This window comes from Aspergillus wentii, assembly GCF_001890725.1.
Source record: "Aspergillus wentii DTO 134E9 unplaced genomic scaffold ASPWEscaffold_3, whole genome shotgun sequence".
NCBI lineage: Eukaryota > Fungi > Ascomycota > Eurotiomycetes > Eurotiales > Aspergillaceae > Aspergillus > Aspergillus wentii.
This window is the reverse complement of record NW_024467834.1, coordinates 1,453,937-1,481,448: the sequence shown is the minus strand read 5'-3', so window position 1 is coordinate 1,481,448 and position 27,512 is coordinate 1,453,937. Positions and strand designations below refer to the sequence as shown.

Genomic DNA, 27,512 nt, shown 5'->3' with positions numbered 1-27,512 from the left:
AGTCATATCATAGTATAATTATTATGATAATATCCATATCATAGAGTAGGTATGGTATTAAGTATGATGTGACATGTATCTGTATTTGTTTATCAATATGATAGATCAAGTAGTAGTATCAAGTAAGTAGACTTGTTGACTGTTGACTGCTGTAGATGTAGTCTATCAAGTGGAGCTGAGTGTGTGATCGCCATTAGAGTTACATCCACGATGGTGGTAAATGGCAATACTGTATAATACGGTATGTGTATCCCCCATACCATCTGACCTGTCTGATCGGGGATATTGTCAGCTCTTTTTTTCTTTTTTCTTCTCTTTTCTTTTCTCTCTCGAATACTCGAAGAGAACTGCAAATGTTTGCTGCTCGAATACCCGGTACTCGACATCTTTTTCACCCACTTTGAAAGTTGTTGTTGTGTCTTGTCCGATATCGACTGGGTGTGGTATGTGACACCTCATGGGTGCAACGGTGGTAGTCCGTCCAAGAAACTGTTACATGGCGACTCTCAATCCTGAATCATGATACTTTGATGGATCGATCAAGATGGTGATCCATACCGTGTCCTACATTCCCAGCAAAGAATGACACACTACACGTACCCGTCTATATTTATCTCCGTTTCATCTTTCATGACTGCAGGAGGCTGGGATAACTTACTTTTAAACCACGTCAGCCCCCTTAGTGCACTCGGATGGCGATGACAGTCGACTGTCATCATCTTGATCACGAATTTCTTCATAGATATATGGCCACGTGGACTGGATCGGTTGTTACACTCGGTCCATTGAAGAATCCCCACATGGAGGTTACACTTGATATATTGCACTATAGTAGTCATAATCATGTAACCGTGGATAGTGCCATCTTGACAACTGATCGTGTCTGCATGTCAGATCATGTTACATTAGAGTATAATGGATTGTGGATGACATCACAACAACAGAATTATAACATCATTTACGCAATATATGGAGTAATATATACTCATCACACTCTACTAACTTTCCTAGGTATAGAACCCATCATGCCTTTCGAACGAGCTCAAGATAAAAAAAGTGAAACCATCCAAGAAGGCGATACGGTCTATACCAAGTACCGCGGAGGATCTCACGAGGGCGAGGTAGTCCGTTGCTCTCCTCTTCTGATCGGCTAACTGATCAAACTGCAGGTTGAAAGGATCGTCAAAGATCAAGCCGAGGCCAGAGAAGAAGGAGTCGCCAATCCTCCCAAGGTAGTCCACGCCGTCTGAGATGTTCACCATGTTGATGAGTGCAGGTCATCTATACAGATCAACATGGCCATCGGGTGGCGCATAATCCCAGTACCCTAGAAAGGATAAAATGAAGTTGGGTAGAAGTTGGGAAGAATAGTACGGAGTAACTTTTTTTTTTTTTTTTTTTTTCCCCTTAAAAAAAAAAAAAAAAGGATGTTCACCCAAGAATCAGACGTATACCCTGTCGATATCAGGATCCAAGATCAAACGACTGCAACGCCCAATTTTCAGACTTCCAACTTTGAGAGAACCAGAATCCCCCTTCTTCCCCGCAGGTTCACTCCGGCATTCCCCACTTCAACGGTATTATCTCTTCGGTTATTGCGGTATTTATGGTCTGTTATCTCCAATATATCACAATGATACGATGTAATATATGATGCCATATCATCTCGCCATGGTGTTGTTCATTAGTCTACTCCAACTACGCAACATCTTATAACATCCTATGACCATTTCTTATACCCCTGGACTGATATGTTCAATTATGATTGACAAGAGAATAAGATTGATCAATCGAATACCGTTTAATAGCATGGATATTCCTGCAATCTACAAACTATTGAAAGTGCAAAGTTACTTGATGAGGGGGTCCCCTTGGTATCCACGACGTATACAGCTCGATGAACGGCAGGGTTAGAATATATACGACGAAAAGTCACCTTAGGATTGTCTATGACTCTCATTTCGTCAAGTCGATGTATATCAAAGATTGAATCGGAGATGCATACTGCAGCAATGATTGGATTGAAGGTGATATATCACAACAATGTTGCTGTTAATTGCTGTAATATAAGGCTGGGTCCATAAACTATTCCCTTCCTCACCCAGATGTACATTTTTATGTTCTCTATGTCGCCTCAAAAATGAGAAATGCAAACCCCGTCTGCATATAGGGGTCTTTGTACCAAGACACCAACAAACCTGTATGTATAAAAACCGTCGACAGTCCGTGGAGAACAGCAGCGGCCAGGCTCCTTTTATTCTTTCCCTGCACTGTATATAGCAACCACGCCGAGATGAGATTGAACTCCCTCATAAGTGCCCTGGGCCTGGTGTCCGCGGTGTCAGCTTCAAGCATCCGCCACAATGCCACAAGCGCCGCCAACGTGGATCTTCTCACGACATGGTCTAACATGGCCAACGACTCCTCAACTCCCAAGAAAGGGGCATCCGATGCGGCTGCGGTCGCTTCGGAACTTAAAAAGATTCAGGACACTCATGCGACAGTGAATATGTCTGTCGAGGCGGCCTGTAAAAAGGTGGGCAGCCTCTTCGGGAATGGCATATCGGACTTGATCGGTGCTGTCGCAGGTCTTGTGTGCGATTTGGCATTGGTGCCAGCAGACCTCTTGTCACTCCTCAACGGTTATATCGACCTTGAACTCAACTCGGATAAGAACAAGAACCCGGCACCCTGGGGCCGCAACTTGTACCCAACCAAAGCTCTAGGCGACACCCCCTACTCCGTGGCAGAGAACAGCCTCCGGGAGGCAATCTATATCCCCAAGGACTTTGGGTATGGGAAAGATGGGAAGAAGCCCATGATCCTGGTGCCGGGGACTGCTGTTCCAGCCGGCCTCACTTATTATTTCAACTTTGGCAAGTTGGGAAGTGTCGCAGACGTCGATGTCGTCTGGGTCAATGTCCCCAATGCATCGCTGGGGGATGCACAGGTCAATTCTGAATATGTCGCCTATGCCATCAACTACATCTCTGCCATGTCAGATTCCAAGGTCTCGGTCCTCTCATGGTCACAGGGTGGCCTGAATACCCAATGGGCACTCAAGTACTGGCCGTCCACCCGGTCTGCGGTAGAAGATTTCATCGCCATCAGTCCCGACTATCACGGTTCCGAACTGCTCCCGATTCTCTGTCCCACCCTGGAAGACTTGGTCTGCACCCCAGCATTCTGGCAGCAAGGCAACAACGCCAGCTTCGTGGAAACCCTGAGAGACAATGGAGGCAACTCGGCTTATGTCCCCACGACCAATATCTTCTCCTCATGGGATGAGATCGTCGCGCCAATGGATGAGGGAAACGCATCGGCCATCCTCGCCGACACCCGGAAAGTTGGCGTGACCAACAACCATCTCCAGACCATCTGTTCGAAGAAGCCTGCAGGAGGCATTTATACGCACGAGGGTGTGTTATACAACCCTCTCGCGTGGGCATTGGCCGTTGATGCACTCAAGCACGATGGACCTGGCAACCCATCGCGACTCGACCTAGACAAGGTATGTGAGCAGTCGGTTCCCGAGCAGTTCGGATTAGGACTGGATCAAGTTCTGGGAACCGAGGGATTGCTGTTGGTTGCAGTGGCCGAGGCCTTTACATATTCATCCAAGTCTCACGGGGAACCTCCCATTGCGAGTTATGCTGCTCTGAAATAAACGGTGTGCTGTCGAATTCTCATGGTTGGGATGATGAAAGCGGGCCACTGTTTGGTATGGATATCCACAGGGTTTCCCGTCCCGTTCATCTGAGCTTGATGGGTTGAACTGAAGGGATTTTCAGGGAAATCATGCTTGGCTGGGCGGATCTTTTCCGTGCTAGAATATGGATGAGCAGGGGCAACAATTGAAACCAGGAGGGTGGAGAGACTGACAGGATTCACATTATTTAATCGAAACTGGGGAGAGACGACGGTGATAATAGTAGTAATCAATATCGAGTACATGGCTACTCCCTAATGATGATAGCAATAATAATAATAAAGATGAATCAATTCACTTCCTGTCTATGAGAGAAAAAATAAAATAAAAATAAAAATAAGAATAAACCCCATTTCAGAAAACAGCTGGTGATAGAATCACGTGCTTTTGGTATGTTCGACACGTCCAACAAGTTTCAAACACCCAAAAGCATCGAATTCAATTTTTTCTTTCTTTCTTTTCTTTTTCGACGGATTTTCTTCACTGTTTAAAAAGGAAGCATCCACGGTAGTTCCGAGGGGGATCGACTGTTCAATTTTCCCCTTCCATCAGCGCCCATTGCCCACGAGGGAAGATCGTCAACACGTCAAAAGCCCTACCAAGAGAAGGCGAAAAGAAACACTTAGGATAAGACGACAGTCCTGGATGATCAGTATGGCTGCGAATCCACTGGCTTGAATTTATTTTGGGCTCGTCAATGCGTCGAACCACTAAAGGCGTGGGATATGGAGACGGTTAGGATATTATCCACCACCCAACCCCAAGACAATCAACCCCAGACGGCACTGTCGGCAATAATATGCGATTATCATCCCAGTCAATCCTAATGATCCCTTGGCGGTTGGAAATTGGCATATCGCATAGGGCGTTTTCTTTTTTGGTCGTGTTCAGGTCTTCGGGGAGGGGACCATGTCCAACTGAACTACCATGTGGGTAGCATTGACCGCGTTATCTCTCTTTCTCTCTCCACGCTGCTGATACACCTGAGTAGATAGGCATACACACCGGGAAATATCAATGGTATAGCGAAACGACAATGAAAGTGATTGATATAAACGACTCCGTACTTTCTGTAACCCCCGAAGCGGCGACTCTCGGACTGAACACCCAGATTTGACCACAGATTATGCATTTGCAGCGTGCAGTCCGGAAACCCGGCCAGCCCTAGCGTTCAGCCCCGTGAATAAATGTCATTGCCATTCGCCATGATGCTGTGGGTGACGAGTCGTGGGCGTGGCATACGCAAGTCCAGCAAATGCAAGCCCTCGTCGCTGCTCCGCTGCTCCACCGCGCGAAACACCGCCAAGAATGACCGCCTGGACGGATCGTCAGATTCCATCTCAGCACTTACGTCGTCTTGCCGCAACCCAGCCGGAATTATGGAGGTTCACACTCCGTAAGACTCCTCTCTCTCTTGGTCATCAGTGACTGTCAACCGTTGGTTCCTTCGTTGCTCAGCCCAAAATCCTCCCTCCTTATCCACCGGCCTAGACAAGACAACGGCCGTCTTAATGACCTTTGTCTAATACCTCCGGGCGGAGTTTTTTCCCCTTCCCTTTTTCTTTCCCTTTTCTCCGCTGGTCGTCGCCTTTTTCTACGTCGTTTTATTCCTTCAAGGAGATTTCTTCTCCTAGCCACTCCTTGAATAATACTTTTTTTCTTAAAAAATGCTGTTCTTTTGGGTTGCTTTTCTGCTTTGCTTTCGCAGCATAGTTGCGGACTCTGACGATGATTTCACCTCGTATGTCTCGGTAAGTAAGGGCGTCAGAATCTGGGGTAATTGCGTGATTCGGAGGGCTGATTTAGTTGCAGCTCCCCGGAGTGCGAGCTTTGAAATTCGACCTCGCCTGGTATGATCGCGAAGCCGCTAGTCCTGGCTACTGGTTTGTCGCACCGTATGCCCAAATCGATCCGGAACCTACAACGAAACAATACAAGCCTTGCCAGGTCGGCCCGTATATTTTTGACGACGATGGTGTATGTACTTCTCTGCGTCCGACCCAAGCAGTCAATTATGGAAAGCGAATAGGAACAAAAGGAGCGAAAGCTTACACAATGCTAGATTCTCGTTTGGGCTGGATCTTGTCTGTATAACAACCAGAATGCGTTCGATTTCAGAGCGGTCACTACCATGGACGATGGTAAATCCCACGTCTCGTTCATTCGTGCCCACATGTACGACGATGCCTCGGACAAAGGATCTGGCCATATCCTGAACGAGCACCTCGAGCCGGAATATACGGTTCCTGTCACCAACGACTTGGGCAACTTCAACATGCACGAGTTTCATGTCCTCGCTGGTGGAAAGACGGCTGTGGCCAACCTCTACCGACCCCAGTACGTGGACCTGGGCGACCTTGGCCGCCCAGATGAGTTTGGTTGGCTCACGACGGGTGGTTTCGTCGAGTTGGATATCACCACGGGCGAAGTCTTGTATGAATGGAACTCGCTTGGTCACATCCCTATCCACGAATCCTTCAGAGTGAACCCGTGGGATGGCCCGTCGGACCATCCCGGATGGGATTATATCCACGTCAACGCAGTCGACAAAAACGACGCTGGCGATTACATCTTGTCCTGCCGTTTCACCAACACTGTCTACTTAATCTCTGGCGAGGACGGACACATCATCTGGCGCCTGGGCGGAAAATATACGGACTTTGTGCAGGACTTTACTTTCTCCAGGCAGCACGACGTGCAATTCTACGAGTCCAACGAGAACCGTACCATCATCTCGATGCTCAACAACGGTTCGGATGAGCTTGAAAACGAAGAAAATGTTTCGTCCGCTCTGCTCATTGAGATAGACGCTAACTCGAGCCCGAAAATTGCACGGGTGATCAAGCGTATCAACCGACCGGATAACAGTCTCACCCGGCTCCGTGGAAGTGCCCAGTTCCTGCCGAATGGCAACACCTTCTGCGGATGGAGTGAATGGGGCTACCAAAGCGAGCACGGGCCGGACGGCAAGTTGCTGATGCAGGCCAGGTTTGTGTCTGAGCGATTTTCCTCGTACCGGTCCTATAAATTCCCCTTCACTGGCCGTCCCAACGCCCCCCCGGATGTGGTGGCATCTGTGTATGGAACAGACGAGACGGACCTCAGCACCATCTTCTACGTCAGCTGGAACGGCGCTACAGATATCAAAACATGGAACTTCTACGCGCGGTCGGATCAGTATGGCATCCCCGTGCTGGTTGGCAACACTACCAAGACCGAATTTGAGACCATGTACATTGCCAAGGGGTACCTGGATTTTGTGTCCGTTGAGGCCGTTGACCAGGACGGAAACGTTCTGGGCAAATCAGAGCCACTGCGGGTTACCACCCCTCAGAACTGGAAATTGGCTGGCTTCCAGGGCGAGGAGCGTCCATCCCCCAATGACCCATCCGTGCTGTACGCCCACAAGATAGCAGATGAACATGAAGACGTCCCTGAGCCGGTCGATAAGGCCCAGGAAATGGCCAATGCCGTGTTCAAGGCGTATGAAGTGATTCGCGCAGTGGGCGGTCTCTTGGTCTTCATCCTCATTATTTGCTCCGTGGGCGGGCTCCTGGCGGGCATTTACTGGTACCTTTATCGCCGTCGTATGCAGGCATACACCGAAGTTCCCTCGGAGGAGGGACATGCCCTGGAGGAGAGCCGATCCAACTAAGAACACAGACGTATCTGTGAAACAAAAGAACTCTTGCATACTTCTGGGCGTTGAGTGGTATTCTCTTCGCGTATTATGATTTACGTACATTTTGGCAGGTCATCTTAATTTTGTACTATTTATCTGGACAGACTCAGTCATATATCCCAACGAACGATGATTCGATTTAGCTGAAAACTTCCTTTCTTCAAGTATTACTATCTATGTTAACCCAAACTAGAGATCCCATATTTTCATCTTATCTCGTGACAGTCCTGCGAAATCATAAAATCATAAACAGAAAAGACTCAAAAAACCAACTTCAAAACGTTTGCTCTAACCGGTCCCCTCAATTCCTTCGCCAGCCTCTCATCTTCTCGACTCTGATACGCCTCGGCGTTCATGATCCTTTCCTCTAACAATTTGGCCACCTGCTTCAATTTGTCTTCTTTGAACATAGACATGCACAGCTTGACATCGGCGTATTCTAGTCCGCGGAAGAATAACAGCGGCAGCGACCAGAGCTCTCCAATCAGCAACCGGATGGGCCAGTCCCAGATGGTCTGGTTGATGTGCAACACACGCAGGGATGTGAGACAGAGAGACAAATCCTCACAGGCCAAGTACCAGGCTATGTCGCTGCGAAGTTTGAAGGGACGGAACTCCGTCAGATGCGGTTCGTGATACATGATGTGGTTGAGCTCGATATGGTGGATCGAAGCCTGAGCGTCTTTACTTGTTGTTTGCAGGAACCTGGTAACGGCCCGGGTGGAGTGAAATACGAATTGAGTCTTCGAGTACAGCAGAAGAAGGGTATCGCAGTAGATACTCTTGCAGGTGAAGACGAGACTGAACGGGGGCGGAAGGAGTCTAGCCGAAGCGGCTAATGGGGGAGGCGTGCCTTGGTTTTTAGGATTTCGAGGATACAACTGGCGGTGGTAAAGACGGTAAGCGGGTTTAGACTTGTCCTTGTTCTTTTGACGGAGGATGTCGACTCTGTACGTGCCGAAGAGATATTGGTATATTTTCCATCGAATTTCAGCAGGCAGCCGCTGAAAGGGGGCGGGCTTTGTTTTCTGGATAAATGGACGCGGTTTGATGATCGGAAGTTCTTTGCCCAGTCTCTGCTCTGTGTGCTTGTCTGCCCTAATTGAGCTGGATGGCTTGTCCACGAATTGATCATTGTCTGCTTTGGCGGAGTAGGTAATCGAAAGAGGACTGTTGTCGTTGTCTGTCGCTTGCTGCGAAGGAATAGAAGGGATATCAGTCTTCTTCGCTACATTGTGAGCACGTTTGCTTCCTCTGTCACGGGAGGATGAAACTTTCGACCCTCTCGAAGGCGCCTTGGAGTTTTTGTTCTGTGGTGGATTCAGCATTTGGAAGCAATGAGCATGAGCATGAGCAGTGGCTGGACAAACCTCAACATGAAGATTCCCCCGAGAGGCCGTCTGACTGTGTCTGTTGGGGTGGTTTGGATTCTATCATCATGAGGATATTGCCAGGCAAAGAGAACAGTCAACCTACCTTGTTTGAGACAACGTCTGGGGATTCATTATCAGGATTCTCAGGTGGAACTGATTGTCCATTCTGAGGGATGTCAGCATGCTAAATATAATGAGACAAGAATGCAAGACAGACCTTGGAGAAACGACCTCGCGATCCTCGTCCTCGTCCACCTCGACCAAATCGCCAACCACGTCCTCCACGATGGCCTCGGTTGGCAGAGGTATTGGCACTACCTTGTTGAGGCCTTGGATCTGCCATGACCTCTGAGAATAGATTGACTGAGCTCCTGTAAGATGAAGGTGGCGAGGTGGAAGAAAGAGTGAGGAGGGATGGGTCGGTGGAAGAGGAAGAGAGAGGATGCCTAGGGCTAGAGTGTTTGTCTGGATGAACCATTCACTGGCAGGCTTAGAATAGTACAATGCAGTATTCATCAGATATTGATATCTTTTATATTCAAATTAATATTCAGTCAATCTGGTTGTCTTTTTTTATTTTTTTATAGTATTCATTCTCATACTGTTCTATACAGACTATTCCCTATCCGGATATACGGCAACCTCACTTGAACCTTTTTTCTCTTTCTTCTCTTCTTCTTCTCTTCCCTGTTTCCATCATTTTTCCTCTTCGCCTCTAATATCCTCAATTCCCCTTCCCCATCCCATCTCCTCCTCCGTCCTTATCAATGTCTCTTTTCCCTGGTGTTCTCCGTTCCTCCAATATCCCAGCTCGATCCTTATTCTTATTACCTCCCGCCAGATCATCATTGCGACCCCACCACCCTCTCCGACAGCATCGCCCCTATTCGTCTTCTTCCAACTCTCCCAACCCCTCCTCCTCTTCTTCTCCTTCACCTCCATCCTCCCAATACAGCCGTTCTCAATTCAAAATCCTCCCCTTTGTGATTATCCTCGCCCTCGGCTCCGGCTCCTACGTCTTCCTCGTCAAATCCCGCACCGGTGTCACCAAGCCCCAACAATAAAAGCCATCCACCAAAACACCCCCACCTTCAAACCAACACCGCATCAACAAAAACAACAATCATCACCATGGCCGAAACCAGTGCGCCTCGCTTCTCCCCCGAACAAGTCACCGTGGTTTTCCTCCTCGGCGGCCCCGGTAGCGGAAAGGGTACCCAATCCTCCAACCTCGTCCGCGACTATGGGTTCGTCCACCTCTCTGCCGGTGATTTGCTGCGCGCTGAGCAAGTCCGCGAGGGAAGCCAGTACGGTGACCTGATCAAGACTTATATCCGGGAGGGCAAGATCGTTCCCATGGAGATCACAGTCGCTTTGCTGTCCAACGCCATGGCCGATTCGTTGACTGCCGCTTCCGAGTCCGAGAAAAAGAGCCGTTTCTTGATTGATGGATTCCCCCGCAAGCTCGACCAGGCTGTTTTCTTTGAGAAGACCGTCTGTCCGTCGCAGCTGACGCTTTTCCTCGACTGCCCCGAGGAGGTGATGGAGAAGAGACTGATTAAGCGTGGTGAGACTTCTGGTCGGGAGGACGATAATGCCGAATCGATTCGCAAGCGCTTCCGCGTGTTTGTCGAGACCAGTATGCCTGTCGTTACGGCCTTCAGGGAGCAAGATAAGGTTGTTTCGGTTGAGGCCACAGGAGGTGTGGAAGATGTTTATGCTAGAATCCAGGAGGGTATCGAGAAGAGAGGGATTACTCGGGTTTAATTTGTTACAAGTCTCTTGTATGATTGAGGCACATAGACGAAGAATTGGATATAGTTCGATTGCCTGCGTACAATGTCATATGCATTTCATTAATCTAGCGGTTTTGTCATTCACATCTTATATTTGAGTTGTCTTAAGACATGATTCGTGATCGATTTGATCGGGTCCAATCCTAATAACAAACATGCATCACCAGGCTGGACGTCTAGAAAACAAAATAGCTACTCATCAAATAGAAACATAAATGGGTTGCCCGGGTTTAGGGGGGAAATAAAGGGGAAAAAAAAAAAAAAGATGAACACATGTAAAATAAAAATTCGACAAGAAGAAACACCCCAAGCCAATTCCCCAAGTCATTAACACTTTTGGTCTTTTTTATGTTATATCTCTCTATTCAGCACCACCAACGGCCTCAACCTCCCGGGGTTGCTGTTGCGGTGCACTCTGCTGCTGGCTCTGGTTCTGATTCCGTCTCCGGTCTCCGGACTTGCCTCCCTTCTCGCCTGTCTTGGCTTCCTCAGCAGCAGCCTGCTGTCCCTCGCGGATGAATCGCTCACGTTCGCTACGGACAACGCCCAGGACGCTCTCCAGAGAGCGGCGCCACACCATCAGGCGGCCCTGAACCTCAGCCCACTGCTTCTCACCAAAGACACGGTAGGTGGCGCGGTGAACCAAGAACTCCGAGCGCAGCTGCGACAGCTTGCCCTCAACAAGACCAGCACGGATAGTGTCAATCACCCACTTCTCAACATCCTCCGAGGGCACGCGCAGAGACGAGGCGATAGTGGAGTAAGGGAGCGAACGGGACGGGGTAGAGGCAGCAAGCGAGGCCAGGGTCAAAAGGCGCATCTTGTTCTGCAGGGCCTCTCCAGCATTGGCGAGCACACCCTCGGAGATGGAGGTCAACGGGGTGGCGGCGACGAAGTCCTCGTAGGCATCAAGGGTGTCCGAAGTGAAAATCTCGAGGAGTTCAAACAGGGTGCTGTCGCTGGTGCGGAGGGCCTGGACGGCGTCAGAAGCGGTCAGCGGGGTGAAATCGAACACGGTTGGGTGCTGCAAGGCGGAGCTCAAGGCCCGGACGGCCAGGTCGCGGGCCTCCTTGCTGGCGGCATTGTTGGCGGGGATGGTCTGCAACGCCTGGATGGTGTGCGTCTGGGCCAACTCAGTGTCACCAGCTACCTGGGCGGCCTCAGCAACAGCCAGGTGCAGCTTCTGGGCTTCCTCCTCGTCCAGCTCCCAAGAAGCCAACCAGGTGGGCAACTGAGCAGTCAATTGGGGCTTGAGGGCCTCGAAGGCGTAGGCGGAGGCCGACTGACGGATGACGGCGATTATGGCCAACAGAACGTGGAAGCGGCTAGAGTCGGTGGAAGAGAGAGTGTTGAAGATGGTGGTAAGGATGGAGATGGCCAGCGTGGGGCCGAACTGCGGCGAGGTGGTGATGGGTTTGGCGAGGTAGGTGCAGATTCGCGACAGGAACATGTCCGCATCCGAAGCCTGTTGGACGAGGTGAACAAGGAGGTTGTACGAAGGGGTAATTTCTATCCATTCGTCAGTTTTATTTTCTTTTTGCTTCTTTTTTCGTCCTCTTCTTCTTTGTCCATTCTTCCACCGGGTCCATCAATCACACAACTCACCCTTCTCCGGAGCCGAGTTCAAGACGGCGGCAGCCGACACCAACTTCTTGAGAACCTCATCGCGCTGCTTCAGATCGGCCTGTTCTTCATTTTGTTCCTGCTGGCGGAGGGGCTCGAGGAGCGGGGAAATTTCGGCCTGAAGGCTGGCGCCCTCATTCTTGCGGAGAGCGTCGACGTACTGGGCGAACTCGTCGGCGAGCTCGGTGAAGCTCCCCTCGATGAGGAGGGTGGTAGTAGGAGCGGGCATGGCGATGAAAATGGGAAGAGAAAGTAGAGCAAGATCACAAGGGGGAAATGGAGGGAGGAGGGTGAAAAAGGTGGATGGCGGTGGAGGAGGAGAAGCCGTAACTATCGATAAGTTGGGAGAAATTTCAGTGTGTGCAAAAAGTCTTGGCGAGGAGCAGCCGATGGTGATGATGATTATGATGGCCTCCACGACAGAGGCCAAGAGGGATAAAGATTAGCGTTCAATTCAGATATACCAGGTATATTCCAACGCGAGATAATTTAATTAATTCTAATTATTTGTTCTGAGCATGGTGGCGAGGTCTCAAAATGATTCCCCATGAGTGCTACGGTAAAGGACTCCGTACCATCGGATTAAGAGATTAATTCACAGAAGTCAAGAATCCACTCTATCTAGGATCCAAGTAATTAATTAATTAAAGACAGACATAATTTCGTATGCAGCGACCACATAGGTCAAATGGCTCAGCGATGAGACAACTCGGTAATTGGGGGAATAGTACTACGTATGGATGCAAGGCGTAAAAATTCACCGACAATCAATCAGCAAACATGCAGCAAGCCAAAAAAAAAAAAAAGTCAAACAAGCAGTGCAGCAAGAAATCGAAACAAGGTATTATATAGGGATATTGAACCGGTGGAACTTTTTGTTTTGGTATCCCATGGTCGCGTTACAGCGGTTTATCACCACATCATCTACAGAACGAGACGAACGGCCAGGAAAAGAGCAGTGGCCAAGAGACCAGTCGAGTGGTCGCGAAGAGTACCAGCAGCATTGGTAGTGCTAGAAGCAGTCTCGCTGCTGGCGGTGGTGGAACCAGTTACAGCATCCTTGTTGGTAACAGAGGCGGTGGAAGTGGCCGAAGTGGCAGAGGACGAAGAAGATGTAGTAGTAGACGAAGAGGTGGCATCCGAAGGATCCTTGCTGCCACACTTGGCGTTGTCTTTGCACTCCTGCTGGCCATCGGCATCGTCGGGATGCGCGTTAATGCATTGCGCATAGTTGGCCTGGCAGACAAAGTAGGGGATAGTGTTTGTGTAAGGTTCAGTGTCTGCGGCAGTACCATTCACGCAGGTACAAGTGAAGTCAAGAGTTTCCTACAACCAGTCAGTTTCATGATCGTTACTCGATGGTGCTGTTTGCTCTCGCAAACGTTTAGACATACCGGGTCACATGTGTTGCCATACGCGACTCCACCGCAGATCTTTGGGCAAGAGTTCCGCTCGGCAGTACACCAGGAGTCTGACGATCATTAGTTTATCTGCGATCCTTCAAGAGGGTCCAATTGCAAGAGATCTCAACGTACTTCGAGTGCTCAACTCAACCTCTCCAACATTGAAGCTATCAGGCAAAGAGTAGTTGCCGGAGCTTGCCGCAACCGAGGCAGCTAGAGTGGAAAGGAGGACAACAGAGGGGAGCATTGTGATGATTTCTTCTTTGAGTAGTAGATAGGCAAGTAAACCAATTGAGTAGAGTATATATAGAGAATTGGATACTGAGAAGAGAGATGAAAGCGACGATGGGAAGAGAAGGAAAAGAGAAGAAGAAGGGGGGAAAAGAGGAGAAAGAGAAAATTGGGCTTTAAACGAGGAAACAGAGACTAAGACTAGAAAAGTGTTTTGTGTTTTGCAGGCGATTTTAAGTCCGGGCGGGGAAGAGGAAGGGAAAAAAACAAGGCAATTGCCACTAAGTGTTAGTTTCGTGCGAAGAGAGAAGAGGAAACGATAGGGACATCGATCTGTTATTAAAGGACATCCCTATGTTTGTCCTGCCATAACAACAGAGAGGAATGGCATGGCGTGGTGGAGTTTGTTGCAGCCGGAGTATTGACTGTCTTGGATTGAGACTGATAAGGCTATACAAGGATGCGAGCTGCATCGATGCCTCTCATGTATATCACAAGCAGTCGCTTCCAATACGTAGACAGACTATAGCCTCGTAGCCAGCATCATCATCTCTGTCTATTGCTTTCATCAGAGCAGTTCATGAAGCTATACATACCAACGGGAGATCAACGAATGCCAGCCTGGTTGGAATCCACTCCTTGCGTTGCAGAAGATCCTCACAGGAGTCCCGGCTGGGGCGATCACATCGAAAATTCTCCATAATAACCAGCATCCAATTATTGAGGATTGAGGAAAAGGAGTCAGAGAGATAGAACTCATATCATCTATCATAAATACGATCACCGGTTTGTAGATCCTTCTGAAGAACATTGATCCTCGGGTTTGCTCTACCGAGGTTGTCGATCCACGACTTTATTATTATACACTATTGAGTTCCTTGACCACCTTCATCCCAATCCATCTTCACCATTCTCTCTATCATTATTATTATTAACTCGTTCATCTCATCTTTCAGTTTATTATCCATCTATCCACCATCATCATAATGACAAATGACCACCCCCCTTCCGCCCCTCCCCCCGACTCCGTCATGACCCAACCCCTCTCCTCCTCGCTCTCTCTCGACCACTTCCGTTCTCTCCCCTGGGCTTCTTCTCTCCTCGCCTCCCCCGATTACTATCCCATTCACACTTGGTCGCGTCTTCCCAAGCCCTCCACCGGCGAGGATGGCTTCTTCTCTGGTACCCTCGCATCCTCTTCTACCATCCCCCATTGCCTGACCATCCGCCGTCGTGACCTCATCCCTCCATCTCCAGAAGCTCCAGCGTGGCCGGCTCCAACCGCCTCGCCCTCGTCTCCCCCCTCGCCTAATCCACCCGATGCGATGATGCTACTATCATTAGAGAATCCGGGTGTCTGTGGCCATCCATCTACCGCCCATGGAGGTGTCATTGCAACCTTGCTTGACGAAACCATGTCGTTGGCCGTTGCATTGCATACCGCCTCAGGGGGTCATCCCCGTGGCCAAATATATACGTCTCAATTAGATGTAAGGTATCGGAAACCGTTACAGGTGCCAGGCTTGGTGATGGTGAAGGCGAGGGTCGTGGCTCGTGTTGGGAGAAAGTTCTGGGTGAGGGCGCAAGTCGTTCAAGAGGAAGACGCCCAATCGACCGGGGGACATTTAGAATGGGCCAAGAGGAAATTAGTCATGACGGATGCCATGGCGTTTTGGTTGGAAACAATTCCCAAATTGTGACATGTATATATAGAGTATATATGATGGTAGATACAGTACGCCCGTCCAGGGGTATATAGAAGTCTCATCTAGATCTAAATCACAACATCGAGCGCTTCCCAACGTTTCGGCTCGCGCTTACCACCAATCCCACTTGTGTGCTGAACGCTACCGTTTCTCCAGCTTCATCCAATATTGCCACTTCAATCTCCGTGCGTCCATTACGCACCACCTTGATCTGTACCCTGCTATACAGCCATTCCACCCCTTCAACCGGCATCCGCTTTGTCAGGTCGATATTCAACGTCACTGTCGGATACCAGAACTTGGCCAACTGCTTCTTATCCGTAGTGTCTTGGGCATACACCCCCGACGCAGCTGCAGACATGGAGTCCAGCCCATCCAATGCCATCGGGAACATGTCCGTCAAAAACACCACCGCCTCATTACTCCATCTTCCTCCTTGATCTCCTCCCGGTCGAAAACGCGCCCACTGATCCACCACCTGCGATTTCTTCGCCTTAGAATCAGGTCCAAACAGTTCGAGCTGTTGTGTCGCCCGCCGAAAGTCAGGGAACGGCGCCACCTGTCGCGTCCATTCCCCATCTTGACCGGTGCTGCTCAGATTGCCAAGGTTCACCTTGCCTTCGGGACCGGTCCCAGGATGAGTGGGCGGATAAACCGCCCAGCCAGTGTTGGTTGAAACGCCCACTTCCGCGGTAGACGGTGTGACGGTGATGTAACCAGCTACTTTGACTTCAAGCTCTTCTTCCTCTGAGGAAGAGCCGAATTTCTGTTTTTTCTCGCGTGGCTGCGATAGCTTGACATGGATCGTACTCGTTCGTGCTCCAAGCTTTGTATCCTCCACGGTCAGGATGGCCGGGCCAACGGCCGTGCGACGGATGAAGGCCAACTGGATAGAGATCGGAGTGGCGGTTTCATTGTAACGTGTGGGATGGGTGTGAGCAAAATGTGTTGTTGCCAATCGATACAGCACGGCGGTTGTATATCCTCCATGGGGGACTGCTCTTGTTTGTTAATCGCTGTCATTGTATCAGTCGAAGGCACGACATACCTGTCCCGATACACCAGTCGTTCCGCAGATTGGCGGAATAACGATGTGAGCTGATAGGTGTCACTGCGATCGCCTCTTCAAACGTTTGATTCAGTGGTGCTGAACCCATTCTGTCTATAATTTCTATATGAATAAATTGCTAACCGAGAATGCATCCGAAAAGCATTCATCCTAGATCGGGGTAAGTTTATCTTAAGTATCCCAACGAACCTCGGCTTCCGCAACCCCCACAGCCGAGAGCTGACTAACATTCATGTGTATGTGTGTCTTCAAAATTAAGAGTAGATAAGGAATAATGAGATATAAGATATAGATGAAATAAATACTATCAAAGGTCTAGTATTTTGTTGTGTATAGATAGATGCATTGCCCAAAATCCAAATCATATCCTCGTCAATTAGTCCGAAATATATATATCTCTTAACTTTGTAATCATGATGGCGGCACGACCAACTTCTCTAGGCATGAAAGGACACCTGTATTAACCGTTAGTCTGCTCAATAGGAAGAAGGGGATAAGGATCCTTACTCGTTACTCCCTGTGTCACTGTCGCCTTGGCTTCTGTGCTTCGTGATCCCAGCGTTACTGTCATGGAGTAGTCAACTGCCTCCGCACCCTGCAGTTTGTTCGCCCAACGGAATACTGGCTCATCGTCTCGACTATCACCAATAACCAACAAAAAGTCCGGTGGGGCTAACTCTTCCTCTTTTTGGCTCCGTTCCAGACAGTACCGCCATACCAATTCGGCAGCCGATGCCTTGTTCGTGTCCACCGGCTCCACCACCAGTGCCCCCTCAATAAGTAGTGCGTGAATGCCTTGGTTCGCGCATGCATCGTTGATATGCCCAGCACACTCAGACGCCAGTCGCGCAGCTGCCCCTCGATCTTCTGCCGATCCGTAGTGGAACATGAGGGAGCAATGCCGCTGCTCCACCCAGCTGCCCTCCGCTCGCTGCTGAAAGTATTCAAGTATATGGCTCACCCCGTCCTTCCAGGCGTCTGTGTGTGCCTGGTCGGTCAACTTGAGCCATTCCTCTGCATGTGGCTCGCGCACAAAACATCCGTTCTCAGCAATCAGACCTAGCCCGGCCACCCTTCGGAACAGCCGTTCCATCTCCTCTGGCATTCTTGAGCTCATCACGTAAACTATGTTCTTCGGGTCTTCTGTCAGTTCAGACAGTGCGGTGATAGCCCGCTGTGGTGTGGTGATGATAATGCTCTTCGGGGAGCCCCACGATGCCAGGGTACCCTCGTAGTCCACAATAATCAGGCGACGATTAGACTGATGATATTTTTCCTCCAGTCTGGTTACTGAAAGACGGGGGACAGCCATGATCTCACGCGACGATTGTTCATTCCATACCCGAGACAACGTCTCACTGAATGACTTCACCCAGTTGGCCGTTGAGTTCTGCAAGACCGCCCGGTGCAGCTCTGTCCATACTTGCTGGCGTTCATCCTCGCTCCGTGAAAGTGCTGTATATATCGCTTCCGCGCATTGCCGGTAGTCCCAGGGGTTGACCAAGAGAGCATGGTTGCCAAACACTGACGCACTTCCTGTGAACTCGCTAAGGATCAGAGATCCGTAATTCTTAGGGCCGTACTTCCCATCCTGGCAATAAACAAACTCGTGGCTGGTCAAGTTCATGCCTTCACGGAGACTGGTGATCATTAGAGCATCCGCAACAGAGATCAGAGCAAGATATTGGGGAAAAGCCAGGTCCTGTTTGAGGAAAACTAGTGGCTGATGAGCGAGGGTTGAATGGGTGGAGTTAATACGCATCGCGATGTCGGAAATTGTGGCTTCAAGTTCGGGCTGTTCCGTCGTACTAGTCGCCACTTGAATCAGGACAACCTGGATGATAATTAGTAATGCTTCTTTTTCATGTGTTTGTAAATTTAAATCTGGACATACTTGGTCTCTCCATTCAGGGTACGTGTTGAGGAACAATTCATAGCTGAGCAGCTTCTGCCGGATTCCTCGAACTTGATCAATCTTATCGCGAGATACAATAAGCCGTTTCCCTTCGTATCGTTCGGATATTGTCTTGATCCACTGTTCAACATCGGCGGCTTTCCGTCGTTTATCCCAGGACGTAGGATCAATACCTATGGGGAATGTAGCCACATTGACAAATCGATCCTCTAGTTGGAGACCCTCATTGGTGGCCTCCACACTTAGAATACGGCTACATGTCTGAAGAAAATGCCGGCAGTACTCGTCGGTCTGGAACCCGATTAGGTTAGCCCCCAGGATGCCTTCCAGTAGCTCCTTACGAGGCGCCAGGCATCTAAACACCTCTGATGATGGAAACGCAATGTGCAGGAAGAAGCCGATCTGGGCATCAGGGAGCAGTTTTCGCAGCATGGCTGGAACTAGCAGCAGATGGTAGTCCTGGACCCAGATAGAATCCCCGCGTTTCCAGTTCTTGGCGATCTTCTCCGCAAATGCCTGGTTGATCTTGACATAGTATATCCATGAATGGTCTTCGTACGCCTTGCTTTTAGGGTTGTCGGGGATCTGGTAGTGGAAGACCGGCCACAGTATCGTCTTGCAAAAATGCGTGTAATGCCCGTCGAAATCGCCGTCGCTTACGTAGACAGTCAGCGACCCGTACTCGTCTCGTAGCCTCTCCGCAATTATGGTCCTGGTCTGAGGAGCCAACGCATCTGTTGGCATTCCCAGCGTGCCCACCCAGATTTTGTCCTCCATATGGCCTGCGTCTGTCGCAGATCGTACGGCGTTGCGCAAGCCCCCGTTGCCCTGCTCAGCTGTCTCAATAGTCCATTCCGCTCTCGAAAAAGAAACCTTTCGACTATGATCGATCCGTACATCCACAGGAAGGAGGTGTGTTGGGTCTGGCTCCCCGAGCGTTTTCTCGCGCCCTGAATCCTTCGTTGGAACAATGGGATCCTGATGCTTAAGAATAGACGGGGACGGCGAGAAGGCAGTCTGAGGCTTGGGCTGAAGTAGAGCCTTAGTTGAGCCCCATGCAGGCGAGTGGGCTTCACTTCCCGTCAGAAGATTCACCTCCCCCGTGGAGGGGAACGGATAGCCAGTATTATTATGTTCGTCCTTTGGGATATCCGACGAGAAGATACACTCATGTCCCGTGGTAGCACCTGGCGTGAGACCAGCATTCTTGGTGCCATTTTGCTTTTCAAACAAACTCACTCCATTGGGTGCGGGGGGTACGGATTCAGCGGCAGATTCGATGACAGCTTTCGACGCTCGAGAGCTGGTTGAGCGACGATTTCGCGGTTCCTCGACATGAAAATTCACAGTATGGGGCAAAAAGCTAATGACGATTTCCAATGATCAACAAGAAAATCAGACGGAATTCAAGAGTGGGCCTACTCACAGCGAGGCGATGAAGATGGTCATGGTGGCCAGCTGACGGTCTGAGGAAAATGAAAGCAGAAAAAAAGAATCGAGGGAATAAACCCGACTGCTGATGAAAAGACCAGCAAGAAATAACTAGACTAGAAGACGGTTCAACAGTCTTAAAATGAGCATCGAGCTACAGGGCAAACTGCTAGACAATCATTCAGCCAGAAATCTGTGGTGGTGAAGTCGAAAGAAAAGAACGATCTCGTCCTCATGGCTACGTCATGTGAAGAGATAGCGGAGACTCAGCAAACCAGTTTTGCAACATCAGAGGCCAAGCATTCCACTGGTGATTCATGAATACAATTCAATTCTGTGCTTCCTTATTATCTCATTTTGAATCGTTTCTTATTAGGTATTCTACTTGGCAAGATAGAGGGGAAATCTTTCTGTACATGCATCCTTATCTCTGATTGGTCACATCGATGAGGGGCTATCCATCACGTGATACTATCGCCGCTTATCAAAATGAAGACATGAGACGAAGACGATCAAGTAACACAAACCTATCGAGGAATCATCAGCACTCTTGTTGATCCAGGCCATGCCCTTACGAATTACGTCTGCCCCTGTTTCCGGTATCAGGAAAAACAGAAAGTCTACCACCTTGAAATCACAACCCTCACCCTTTGCCGGACATGCTCGTCGAAAACCAACCCAATCATCCAAGTCGGATAAATTAAGCGCTGTATACCAGGAGGATGATTCAGACCAATTACCGGACATCGGAGTCTCAAGATACATTTCTGAGACAGCTCCGGTGGGGAATGTGACGCAGGCTCTTAAGTATATACAGAAGAGTATGTTTGAGGATGTTCCTACGCGAGCCGGTATGAATAGCACGCGCATCGCCGAGGTACTCAACCTACGACGGTCGCTGCCCCCTTTGGTCTCAGTAGCTCATGTGCATACATTGCTTGATGCACCTACAATGGTTGAAAGGGAGATTGTAGACTTGGTAAATACTGGTCGTGTCCGTCGTTTGATCGTCCCAGGAAGAGGAAATGATGCAGCTGGGTTAGGGGATTGTCTCGTTCTGGCGGAGGACTGGGAAGGACTTGTGCGAGGGAGCAATGCCTTGGAATCGTCGGTAAAAGGTATTTAGTTTCCTGCTCTCTTTCTGGTGGGGATTTCTTGAACTGACTGCGTTGTAGACAGATTTCTCGAAGTCCTTGGTCAAATCGGCACATCCTCTGCTATTCCTGGGGGAACGTTTTCCCCGGAAGAATATATGGCACTTGTGCGCGCGGGCTTTTTGGTCTCATCGTCATCACTGGCCAAAGGCTCTTTGGGTGTTGCATCGCTCCCCAGTCTTCCATCTTCGTCATCGGCTACATCGGCCAGTCGGGGCGATACTAATGGCTGGTCGCAGGATGACATCCTCGTTAGTCGTTTCCAATTCCACACTGCAACATTGTTCCTCTCGCTTCCCAATATTGGACCATATCTCCGTCTCCTAGGCACTGGCCGAACACACTTGATTTCCCTCCTCAAAAAGTCAAGCTCGACCGAGGTCCCTCTCTATCTTCTCTGTGACCGGTGGGATGGCGCGGTCGAAACAGACAAAAGCTTTAACATGGCCAAAAGAGCAAGGGGTGAATATGCCGGTATTCTGCCGGGCAGAACGAAAAAGTGGAAAGACCTATATGGAATGAATTTTCGCTGGGCCCTTGAAGAAGCTCTTGGGGCAGGTTTGGTTGAGATTTTCGATACCGGCAGCGTTGGCCCTGGGATTCGCTGTCTTTGATAATCAACAGACAGACTACGGAGCGACAACCTAGTGAAATTGCACCCAGCCAAGCAACAGTACCCTATTGAAACCATACGAGTGACTAATCTGCATAACCTCATGTTATTCTACTCATCAATTGTGGTCGTCTAGTTATGCGGTTGTGCTATCCGTATAGACGATATCAGACAGTCGATGCTCCCGACTAATAAACCTTGTTGCTGGCTTTAGTACTAGTCGGGAACATCTTCCTCGCTCGTCAGAGTGATTGAGCCTACCGTGGGGACTCAGGATGGGAAACTCAGAGCCGAGCCAGTGTGCTGTGCCCCTGGAGACTTGCCAGGAGAACCAGCAAGCTACGAGGTAATTTATATTTGGTTAAAGCAATGAGCTATATCAGCCACAATGGGGAACTGCAACGAGTCTTTGAGTGAATGAACCGTGGAAGCAGCCTTTAGTTTGTCCTTCGGGGCCAAGTTTTGCTTTGCCTCGTGTTCGATCGATCGAACCTGTCAGCACGGCATGAATGCACTTGCCAGTAATATTTTTTCGATATCCTCAGGTGTCTACAGAGGAATCTCACGATTAATCACCTCCAACAATGCAGAGAAAATGCAATGGTGTTTGGTCTGATTGACCGCTCCGCAATCACGAGTGGAATCCTGTCCCCATACACGAAGATTTCCATTCAGCTGGCAACAATACCCCGCAAAGAAACCAAATGAAAAACCAGGGTCGTTTGAAAAACAACATATAAAGACTGTTCTCGATACCCACTGTTAAACAATCCAGTCTCATCTTTCAGCTTCCAGGGGAATTTACATTACATAATTATATATCCATCAAAATGCAGTTCAAGTTGACCGCCGTCGTCGCCCTTCTGGCTGCTGCCACTCCAGTTGTCTCTACTAAGTGTGCAGACGATCTGGTGAAGACTCTCAACAGTCTCTTTGAGGAGGCTGAAAAGACCAGCAAAGCTGTTGACGCGATCAAGCTGGTCAACATTTTCACCGATGTTCCTGTAAGACTCAATATTTTCGGTTTAGGCGAAGGACATGAGAGCTAACTTCTCATCTTAGCAAACCGTCACGCCTCTCAGCGGTCAGATTAGGACTGTTGGAGACGCTCATGGTAGTGGAGACTGCCCCGGCCTCCGCACCGAGGATCAGAAGAAAGTCTGTGATGCTCTTGAGACTGTGAGTTTGTATCCCATGGAATGTTTGAACCTTGGCTGATAATCCATCTACAGTACGTCAAGTCCAACGAGGACCTGACCAAGGCCATCACCGACAAAGCCGACCTTCTGAAGAATATTCCCTTCACCGCGCCCATCGGTGCTGTTCTTCGTACCTACGAGGGTGTTTTCGACGTAAGTGTTTTGCATTTTGCCTTGAAGTTTGTCCGTGTTAATGCTGTGGATAGACCTATGCCAACAAGGCCATTAATGCCGCTCCTACTTGCTCTGACGCTACCAAGCTGCTCAAGTCTTTGGGTGACAACCTCACAAAGGCGATCGATTCCTACGCTTAAATGGTAGTGGTCTGTGAGGTAGAATAGAGATATAACTTCTTTAATGTATTATACTGGATAGATTTTAATTTACAATAGAGATGAATGTTTAATTAATGTCATGCAGATGAAGCAATGATGTCATACCAACAACATACGCTATCTAAGGTTATCTCAATTACCTTCTGTGTTGACAGGAGTACTCTGTACAACCATCTCCTCACGATCCAACAATGCCCTCCCTCATCCATCTCCACCCCCTCCCTTTCTCCTCTCTCCCCTCTCACCCATCCCTCAACGCCCTCTCCACGCGTCCTTCCCACCTCGACTTTATCCACTCCATCCTTTCGGAAGCCCACTTCTTTCTCACCACCTCCATCCCCGACCACTTCCACCAAGATCCCAAACCCCGTCCTTCCCACCCCTCAACTAGTCCCGTGTATTTATCTACCGCTTCTCTCCTCCCCGGCGCACGCGGACAAGGGAAGGAATTCTGGGTCTGTCGTCGCAGTACACACTCCGATGAGGCTGTTGATGGGACGGCCTCTTTCGCGGAATTTCAAGATGGGCTGAGAGTCGATCATTCCGAGAAGGAAAAGGAGTACACACCCAGTGTGACGAGTGTGGAAACGCTGCTCGAATGGTCCTCTTTGGAGTCGATTGAAGGGGGTTGGAAGGGGGTGGATATGCATGGTGAGCTGACTTACTTTACTCCCCCCTTTACATACCTTGACTACAGGTGTAGACAACATGCATGCATAAATGGTGGTACTAATGCTGTGCCAGTCAACATAATCACTCATACTTTTCATCCCACCTTCTTAATCTCCCCCCGCACGTTTATCAATCTCATCATCTCCGCCGAGCTTCCGACAACCGCCGCCCCCGGTTTCGTCACCGTGCAAATCCCACTTATTTGCAATCCAGTTGATCATGTTCCCAAACCTTTGCGGGATAAAATCACCCAATCTGTTCCGGGAAATTCCATCTTTGCTACGTATGCCAGTGTCGAGCGTCTGCTCTCGTTGGACAAGCCTTCAAAGCAGGTGGAGTGGATAATGGCTACTACGTCGGATGCGGGCGGATCAATACCCCAGTGGATACAGCGCAGTTGGACAATGGGCGGAGTGCCCAAGGCGGTTGTGGCAGACGTGGGTTTGTTTATCGGATGGATGGGGAAGAGAAGGAAAGGCCAAGTATTTAGGCAAGACTAATCCTGATCAGCGAGGGTAGATGTTACAAAGCAAGTTCAAATGTTTTAGACAATTCGGATTCTTATATGCAAAGGGAGAAAAATAGCCTCATATCCAAATATCACTCAATCAATTCGATCAAGCATCCACCCCGCCACAAGAATTTGATTACAACAATCCATTTTGCACTCCAGACTCCCCATTTCCAGGAATATAATGCTGATGCGTACATAAAATGTAGGTAAAAAAACAATTCCAGAACTAAAGAAAAAAGAATACCATGGAAGAGAAGGTGAAATGAAGATGAAGGTGAAAGTAGCCCAAAATGTCAATAACCGCCAGCCTCGTATGTTAGAAGAATGAAAGGGTGGAGAGTGAAGAAAGGTAAATGGGTGTCTAAAAGGCACGATAGTGGAAGACCACTTATAACCTGGCCTGGGGGTTTTCGTATAAAAAGTCTCATAAGGACATCAAGAAGGTAACACAAAGGAGAAACAGAGATTGGAAGAATGATCGGGTGGAAATAGAAAAGGAAATTGGCCGTTGTGGAGGGGAGAAAGTATGCGAGTAGTAAAAACAAGGGCGGGGGTATTAAACGGGGCACAGCGACTCTCTAATATTAGGTAGGGATTGAAAAAGAAAAGCAAAGGTCATTCATCGTTGTCCAGAGCCCACATTATTCGCCTCAATTGGTGGCTGTGGGATGTTTGCATTGGACGGCGTGGGGGTGTTAGCGTTGGACGATGCGATCTGGGCTCTCAATGCGGCCACTTCAGTTCGCAGCCCCGTCAGCTCCTCATGGACTGAGCGGATATACGCCCAGAGCTTGTCTTCTCGGCTTTGGTCGATGTGATTCGGGTCATGCGGTACAGGATAATGATTGCCGTTATTTGGAGATGTCTCCGGGCCGGCCATGGAAGGCAGCGGCCCGCTGTGGTTACTGGAATGACTATGTGATGGAGTGTGTTTTGCTGCTGCCGGTTGGCCATGAAGCTGAAATCGAGAGTCTGGTGAATTCAATCCAGGCGGTGGGGGGAGCTGAGGAGCCCCGGGCTGGGGCGGAGGAAGACCCAAGCTAGAGGCAGAGTGATTTGGAACGGAGGTTTGTGTTGGTGCGGGCGCGGTTCTGCCAAACGGTTGTTGCTGGAAGGACTGTGCCATCCCGGGAGAATGTGCGCGATGTAGTTGTATATTATTATCTGGTCCGTGGTTTATTTGGTGCGAGGATAAAGCATTCGGTGAAAGCGGTTTAGGGCTTTCCGTCATGTTTGTGGGAGCAAATACCGATGCACCAGAAGGTTGTCCCGGGGGCGGAAATGTCAAGTTGCCAGACTGCGAGATCGGCGAGGTTGACGCACTGGAGCCGCCGTGGCTGGTAGGAGGAGGGAACAGACCTCCGGGAGAGGGTCTGCCTGCAGCGATAGGGGGGTAGGTGCTCGGCCCACGCGACTGGAAGGTACCAGTGTTGGAACGTGCGACAGGGTCTGATGGGGCGTCGTGTTTCTTGATGCTAGGCATGTTAAGTCGCCTTTCCTCTTCCTCGTCCATTCGCTCCGGCTCCGCGTATACTAGCCCATCCATCGTGTCGTCCGGAGGAGCCGCCCCGTCGCCGTATTCATCTTCCGCAGCATAACTTCCCATGCTCGCTCTTCGACCAGCACATCCGCCTTGGCCCTTGTTATGGCGAGCCAGGGCATCCCCACGGGCAAACCTGCGTCCACATTTGGGGCAAATGTGCGGCCGCTCTCCAGTATGAAGTTTCGTGTGTCGTTTCAGATCGTGAAGCCTTCGAAAGCGGGACTGGCAGGTCTGACATACAAACGGCTTTTCCTGGCTGTGCGTGAGAAGATGGCTTTTGAGGTTGTGATGGCGGGTGAATTCTGTAGAGCAATACGGGCATCGGTGCTTCTTGGCCGATGGGGATCGCTGGCCGCCCTTGTGATAGCCGGCATTCGGTAGGCTTAAGCCACGACGGGGGTCACTAAGGCCACCGGTGGGCATAGGGTACGAAAAGGCTTTGTTGCTAGTCTCCTGTGATAATTCTGCTTCATCACGATGGCGCGGGCGGTCGCCATCCTGAGAGGCCGAGTCTTCGATCGGGCCGGGACTAGCTACGGTGGAGGAGTTCATGAGGGTTGGCCCATTGTCGACGGAACCAAAGGTATCATGTACATTTCCGGAATTCGGGTGTGAATCGACCTGCATCTGGTCGGACATGTGTATCGAGTCATTGAGCGAGCTGACCTGCGATTTCTCGCTGGCACCGAGGGCCTCCCTCGCGACCTGGGAACTGCTCTGCTCCGACTCCTTCTCTTGCTCCAATGACCGGTCCATTGGAGCAGCTGTGGTTGCGGTCGTTGCCATTTGTGGTAAAGGGTCTCTGGACCGTGATACGTGCAGCCCCGCGCTGGCGATTGAGCTCAAGCTCGACTCTGGTTTGGATTGTTTCAAGAACGCGATGGAATCCGGAGGACTCGAGATGGCACCGGACAGGGAATTTGAGATAGTGACAGGCTCGTTATTGGATTGCATCAACGCAGCCATGGATAATGGGTGCTTCTCGCCAGCCTGGAAGGGTTGACGAAAGAACGGAGAAGCTATGTCGGAAGTCATGTCAGTCGAGAGCATCGAAAGTGGTGGTAGGTGCGATAGGGTAACAGATTGGAAACATGATCGTCGGGGCGAACCAAACAAGATAAAAGGGGAGCCGACTGTGTGATATGCACTCCTAGAGGAGACGGGAGAGAAGCAAGAAGACGCTCAGAGGGAAAAGGAACAAGTAAGATCAAGGGCACTGTCGCGTGGGGCGCTCACCTGGAACCGAGTGTGGCGCAAGCTGACGGGGGGTTCAGCTTTTGCAACGTCTCGTCAGACGATCAGGTCCCACGGGTAAAAAAGGCGAAAAAAAAGGAAAAGGGTAAAAAATAAAATAAAATTGGGGCTCATCAAGGGAAAAATAAAAATAGCGGTCAGCCTTGCCTAGGGGAAAGTCGAGTTGCAGGAGGGGAAAGAAGGAGAAGTAGTGTAGTAGTTAGTTGTACGATGGCGCTATATCTGGGCTGGTTCACTGCAACGGGCCATCTGGGCAAGAAGGCAGAAAGAATGGCCTGGAAGAAAGTGGC

The 27,512-nt window shown here is 49.7% G+C and overlaps 14 protein-coding genes across 14 annotated transcripts; 8 read left to right on the top strand and 6 right to left on the bottom strand.

Moving 5' to 3' along the window:
* Nucleotides 1-539: 539 nt before the first annotated feature.
* On the top strand, nt 540-1,572 carry ASPWEDRAFT_429260 (DUF2945 domain-containing protein). The gene is made up of 4 exons (XM_040835902.1): nt 540-1,121; nt 1,170-1,232; nt 1,277-1,370; nt 1,447-1,572. The coding sequence occupies exons 1-3, from the start codon at nt 693-695 to the stop codon at nt 1,343-1,345; spliced, it is 561 nt and encodes a 186-aa protein (XP_040690501.1). The 5' UTR covers nt 540-692; the 3' UTR covers nt 1,346-1,370; nt 1,447-1,572.
* A 532-nt stretch (nt 1,573-2,104) lies between these two features.
* Nucleotides 2,105-4,088, top strand: ASPWEDRAFT_429172 (putative lipase). The gene has a single exon (XM_040835896.1). The coding sequence runs from the start codon at nt 2,294-2,296 to the stop codon at nt 3,665-3,667; it is 1,374 nt and encodes a 457-aa protein (XP_040690500.1). The 5' UTR covers nt 2,105-2,293; the 3' UTR covers nt 3,668-4,088.
* A 1,288-nt stretch (nt 4,089-5,376) lies between these two features.
* Nucleotides 5,377-7,364, top strand: ASPWEDRAFT_107331 (uncharacterized protein; the record flags this gene model as incomplete). The annotated part of the gene is made up of 3 exons (XM_040827877.1): nt 5,377-5,460; nt 5,522-5,686; nt 5,772-7,364. The coding sequence occupies 3 exons, from the start codon at nt 5,377-5,379 to the stop codon at nt 7,362-7,364; spliced, it is 1,842 nt and encodes a 613-aa protein (XP_040690499.1).
* A 143-nt stretch (nt 7,365-7,507) lies between these two features.
* On the bottom strand, nt 7,508-9,150 carry ASPWEDRAFT_430380 (uncharacterized protein). Its single transcript, XM_040835935.1, has 2 exons — nt 8,982-9,150; nt 7,508-8,930 (listed from the first exon to the last, which is right to left on the bottom strand). The coding sequence occupies exon 2, from the start codon at nt 8,717-8,719 to the stop codon at nt 7,652-7,654; it is 1,068 nt and encodes a 355-aa protein (XP_040690498.1). The 5' UTR covers nt 8,720-8,930; nt 8,982-9,150; the 3' UTR covers nt 7,508-7,651.
* A 745-nt stretch (nt 9,151-9,895) lies between these two features.
* Nucleotides 9,896-10,531, top strand: ura6 (uridylate kinase ura6; the record flags this gene model as incomplete). Its single annotated transcript, XM_040832832.1, has 1 exon — nt 9,896-10,531. The coding sequence occupies one exon, from the start codon at nt 9,896-9,898 to the stop codon at nt 10,529-10,531; it is 636 nt and encodes a 211-aa protein (XP_040690497.1).
* Nucleotides 10,532-10,921: 390 nt separating this feature from the next.
* On the bottom strand, nt 10,922-12,412 carry ASPWEDRAFT_26268 (PCI domain protein; the record flags this gene model as incomplete). Its single annotated transcript, XM_040832831.1, has 2 exons — nt 10,922-12,069; nt 12,166-12,412. 2 exons carry the CDS (start codon nt 12,410-12,412, stop codon nt 10,922-10,924), a joined length of 1,395 nt encoding a protein of 464 aa, XP_040690496.1.
* Nucleotides 12,413-12,952: 540 nt separating this feature from the next.
* Nucleotides 12,953-14,085, bottom strand: ASPWEDRAFT_38468 (uncharacterized protein). Its single transcript, XM_040834884.1, has 3 exons — nt 13,719-14,085; nt 13,578-13,654; nt 12,953-13,509 (listed from the first exon to the last, which is right to left on the bottom strand). The coding sequence occupies exons 1-3, from the start codon at nt 13,831-13,833 to the stop codon at nt 13,108-13,110; spliced, it is 594 nt and encodes a 197-aa protein (XP_040690495.1). The 5' UTR covers nt 13,834-14,085; the 3' UTR covers nt 12,953-13,107.
* Nucleotides 14,086-14,803: 718 nt separating this feature from the next.
* Nucleotides 14,804-15,517, top strand: ASPWEDRAFT_181783 (PaaI family thioesterase; the record flags this gene model as incomplete). Its single annotated transcript, XM_040831883.1, has 1 exon — nt 14,804-15,517. The coding sequence occupies one exon, from the start codon at nt 14,804-14,806 to the stop codon at nt 15,515-15,517; it is 714 nt and encodes a 237-aa protein (XP_040690494.1).
* Nucleotides 15,518-15,556: 39 nt separating this feature from the next.
* ASPWEDRAFT_429215 (thioesterase family protein) lies at nt 15,557-16,894 on the bottom strand. The gene is made up of 2 exons (XM_040835898.1): nt 16,572-16,894; nt 15,557-16,519 (listed from the first exon to the last, which is right to left on the bottom strand). The coding sequence occupies exons 1-2, from the start codon at nt 16,678-16,680 to the stop codon at nt 15,597-15,599; spliced, it is 1,032 nt and encodes a 343-aa protein (XP_040690493.1). The 5' UTR covers nt 16,681-16,894; the 3' UTR covers nt 15,557-15,596.
* ASPWEDRAFT_38465 (putative alpha,alpha-trehalose phosphate synthase subunit TPS3) lies at nt 16,874-20,300 on the bottom strand. Its single transcript, XM_040834883.1, has 4 exons — nt 19,934-20,300; nt 18,487-19,870; nt 17,100-18,426; nt 16,874-17,047 (listed from the first exon to the last, which is right to left on the bottom strand). The coding sequence occupies exons 1-4, from the start codon at nt 19,954-19,956 to the stop codon at nt 17,004-17,006; spliced, it is 2,778 nt and encodes a 925-aa protein (XP_040690492.1). The 5' UTR covers nt 19,957-20,300; the 3' UTR covers nt 16,874-17,003.
* Nucleotides 20,301-20,503: 203 nt separating this feature from the next.
* On the top strand, nt 20,504-21,706 carry ASPWEDRAFT_50251 (Stk19 family serine/threonine-protein kinase; the record flags this gene model as incomplete). Its single annotated transcript, XM_040837404.1, has 2 exons — nt 20,504-21,029; nt 21,114-21,706. 2 exons carry the CDS (start codon nt 20,504-20,506, stop codon nt 21,704-21,706), a joined length of 1,119 nt encoding a protein of 372 aa, XP_040690491.1.
* Nucleotides 21,707-22,121: 415 nt separating this feature from the next.
* ASPWEDRAFT_429248 (uncharacterized protein) lies at nt 22,122-23,324 on the top strand. Its single transcript, XM_040835900.1, has 4 exons — nt 22,122-22,709; nt 22,768-22,884; nt 22,938-23,057; nt 23,111-23,324. Exons 1-4 carry the CDS (start codon nt 22,536-22,538, stop codon nt 23,216-23,218), a joined length of 519 nt encoding a protein of 172 aa, XP_040690490.1. The 5' UTR covers nt 22,122-22,535; the 3' UTR covers nt 23,219-23,324.
* On the top strand, nt 23,325-24,728 carry ASPWEDRAFT_429249 (SRPBCC family protein). Its single transcript, XM_040835901.1, has 2 exons — nt 23,325-23,890; nt 23,984-24,728. Exons 1-2 carry the CDS (start codon nt 23,431-23,433, stop codon nt 24,409-24,411), a joined length of 888 nt encoding a protein of 295 aa, XP_040690489.1. The 5' UTR covers nt 23,325-23,430; the 3' UTR covers nt 24,412-24,728.
* A 316-nt stretch (nt 24,729-25,044) lies between these two features.
* ASPWEDRAFT_170320 (C2H2 zinc finger protein) lies at nt 25,045-27,003 on the bottom strand (the record flags this gene model as incomplete). The annotated part of the gene is made up of 1 exon (XM_040830597.1): nt 25,045-27,003. One exon carries the CDS (start codon nt 27,001-27,003, stop codon nt 25,045-25,047), a length of 1,959 nt encoding a protein of 652 aa, XP_040690488.1.
* Between the last annotated feature and the right edge of the window lie 509 nt (nt 27,004-27,512).